Raw genomic sequence first — 2,500 nt, forward strand, 5'->3', positions numbered from 1 at the left:
TCACATTTATTCCCCATTTATTCTTATTTACTCCTATTGCCAACTTCCTCTCATCCCCATTCCCCCCTGCTTATTCTTCTTTTCCATTGCAGATACCCATACCACGGAGGTAACTGCCATCATGCCTCGATGCAAGCCATTAGCTAGCCTGCAGCTCCTAACTCTAAGGACTGTGGCACATGCCCTGCGACGGTTGTGCTGTGACCGGGAAGTCACCATGAAGCACTTCGAACCTGTCATCAGTTACATACAAGCCCTCCTTCCCCTGCAGATCCAGGCGTCCGTGTGCCATAACCTTCTGCATGAGTCCAGTAAGGTGAGGGTAATTGTGAAGAGGTTACACAAGGGGGTGTGGGATTGGAGTGGTCTTTGGATTAGCAGTCAGGACAACATGTAGCCCTCGAGCTATAGGTTCACTGCCAGACTTCAGCCCTTAGCTGGGATGCTGGAAAACCTGCTTCCCAACCTTACCCCAGCTTGGAGATTGGAACCCTGATCTCATTTAGAATAAGAATTTCCTCACAGATAAGTTCAGTTGAACTGAAACAATGGTTTACTCATAAATTAAATAGCCTATATATATGAGATTAGAATTCTATTGAAAATCAATTTTAGTAGAGTTTTATCAGCTTTTCATATTACAGATTTATATAAAAAGTGCTGTACATATTTGATAACCTGATATTTTGTATATTGTATATTTGAATATTTACTACAGTAAATATTGTTTATATTTTAAGAATAAAACTGACAAAAAGACACTTTTCTTTGGTCTGTTAATGGCAATTGATGCTAAAAATAGGTTAACATACCCTATGCATTTGCAGTTGGTCTTTCCTGAGCTGCTCAACTACAAGTACATCTACATCTGCACACGACTGCATGCGGAGTACGTGTGGATCATCGACAGCCATGCCATTGTTCCAGTGGTAGACAGAATGGATGGAAGGAACATCAAGACACTCAAGATGACAGGTCCACATAGGTTGGACCCTGATCTGGAGACAGTCGCTTATAACCAACAGCTTGTCAAAAAGCTGGAACCACTTTATTGCTTCATTGAAACACTCACGAATCTCACCGTGCTTAAGTGCTCACAGATGTGCAATAACTATGTTCTGGAGCTTATGTCACAGTACTGTCCACATCTGGAGGAAGTGAGGATTGAAATGTGCTCAGATGTGGATGATGAAGGGGTCTTCCATCTCGCAGGACACATGCCTACACCTGATACATATCTACAGATTCAGAATGGGGCGCACATACGTTCCACGTCGGTATGCACAAAGCTCAAGAAAGTTAGCCTGGAGTACACCCTAGCATGCACTGCAAGTGCTGTGGTGCTGTTGCATTTTTGTCCAAACATTGAGGAATTAGTTGTAACACCTCATGTAAACATTGGAGATGTATTTACAACATTACATGGCACAAATCCTGACAGGTATGAGGATGTTAAGAGTCGATATGCCCTGAAAACATTGTGCAATTACATGGAACAGGATGAAAATGCTTTATCACTCATTATAAGAACATGCCCTAGCTTAGAGGACCTCACCTTGAGATGCAATGGTGTTGAGAGGAAGGACAGAAACTTGCTGGCAAACATCCTGGGGCTCAACTTAAGGAAGTTGAAGGTTATGAGCTGCAGCATGCCGGCACTTGTGTGGTACCTAAAGCAGAAAGGAAGTGGCCTGGCAGAATTAAACATTGAGCACTTGATCACATCCCCCTCAAGCCTTACCTTCACCCGCACACACCTACAGCAAGTCATAGCCACTTGCCCCAACCTCAAGAGTTTCACTCTCAAGCTCTTCAACAATCCCATCCAGCCTAATGTGAGTTACTCATCCTTTGGCTCTTCCCTCCTGCATTTCACCACCCTGACGCACCTGACCCTCGAGGGCACCTCTGTTACCTCAGAAGACCTCTCTGTCCTGGTGGGCAAGTGCCATACCCTCCGTGAACTGCACATCCTCATCCACAACTTAGACATGCTTGATGACCATGTCTTGTGTGACCTTCTGGCATCAGGCAGTCTGCGAGGTCTGCACTCCCTCTACCTGGACCGTCCAATGCTGACCCTGGCAGGCCTTAGAAGGCTCTTCGAGGAGTGTCCTGAACTGAAAACTGTTGGCCCTCTGTCTTCATGGGCCATCTCCAAGAAGGACAGGGAGGAGCTTGCAAGAGAAATCAGGACCAAAAACTGGGACCTGAACATTGAAAGCCCAGAAATGATGCAGTTATTCATTCTCTGAGGAGGTGAAAAATGGGAGAGAACAAGTGATCTTTTTTTTTGGTGGGAGCGGGGGACGGTGGCTTTCTTTCCTTTCTGTACAGATTGACTAGCAACCTCTGATATTTTAGTGACTTGCAGATATATATTTATTTTTTTGAATGGAAAGGAACAACACAGTTTCTTATTGATCAAAGGTATATAAAATTTTGAAGTTAAGATCAAATGTGTATTTTTTTAAAACCAAATGCTGCTGTATGACTTGAT

At 44.0% G+C, this 2,500-nt stretch overlaps 1 protein-coding gene across 2 annotated transcripts in view; it reads left to right on the top strand.

The window, feature by feature from the left end:
* LOC122260563 (uncharacterized) overlaps positions 1 to 2,500 on the top strand; it is an 8,627-nt gene that overhangs the window by 5,148 nt on the left and 979 nt on the right. For both annotated transcript variants that reach the window (XM_086539877.1, XM_086539878.1), the window contains 2 exons: positions 93 to 316; positions 828 to 2,500. The exon at positions 828 to 2,500 is cut by the window's right edge and continues 979 nt beyond it. In XM_086539877.1, the coding sequence (XP_086396003.1) occupies positions 122 to 316; positions 828 to 2,255 (1,623 nt within the window). In that variant the 5' untranslated portion in view covers positions 93 to 121 and the 3' untranslated portion in view covers positions 2,256 to 2,500. The remainder of the gene's footprint in view (positions 1 to 92; positions 317 to 827) is intronic.

Source organism: Penaeus japonicus, unplaced genomic scaffold (genome assembly GCF_977035675.1).
Source record: "Penaeus japonicus unplaced genomic scaffold, GWHDUDI00000001_assembly GWHDUDI00000009, whole genome shotgun sequence".
Classification (NCBI taxonomy): domain Eukaryota; kingdom Metazoa; phylum Arthropoda; class Malacostraca; order Decapoda; family Penaeidae; genus Penaeus; species Penaeus japonicus.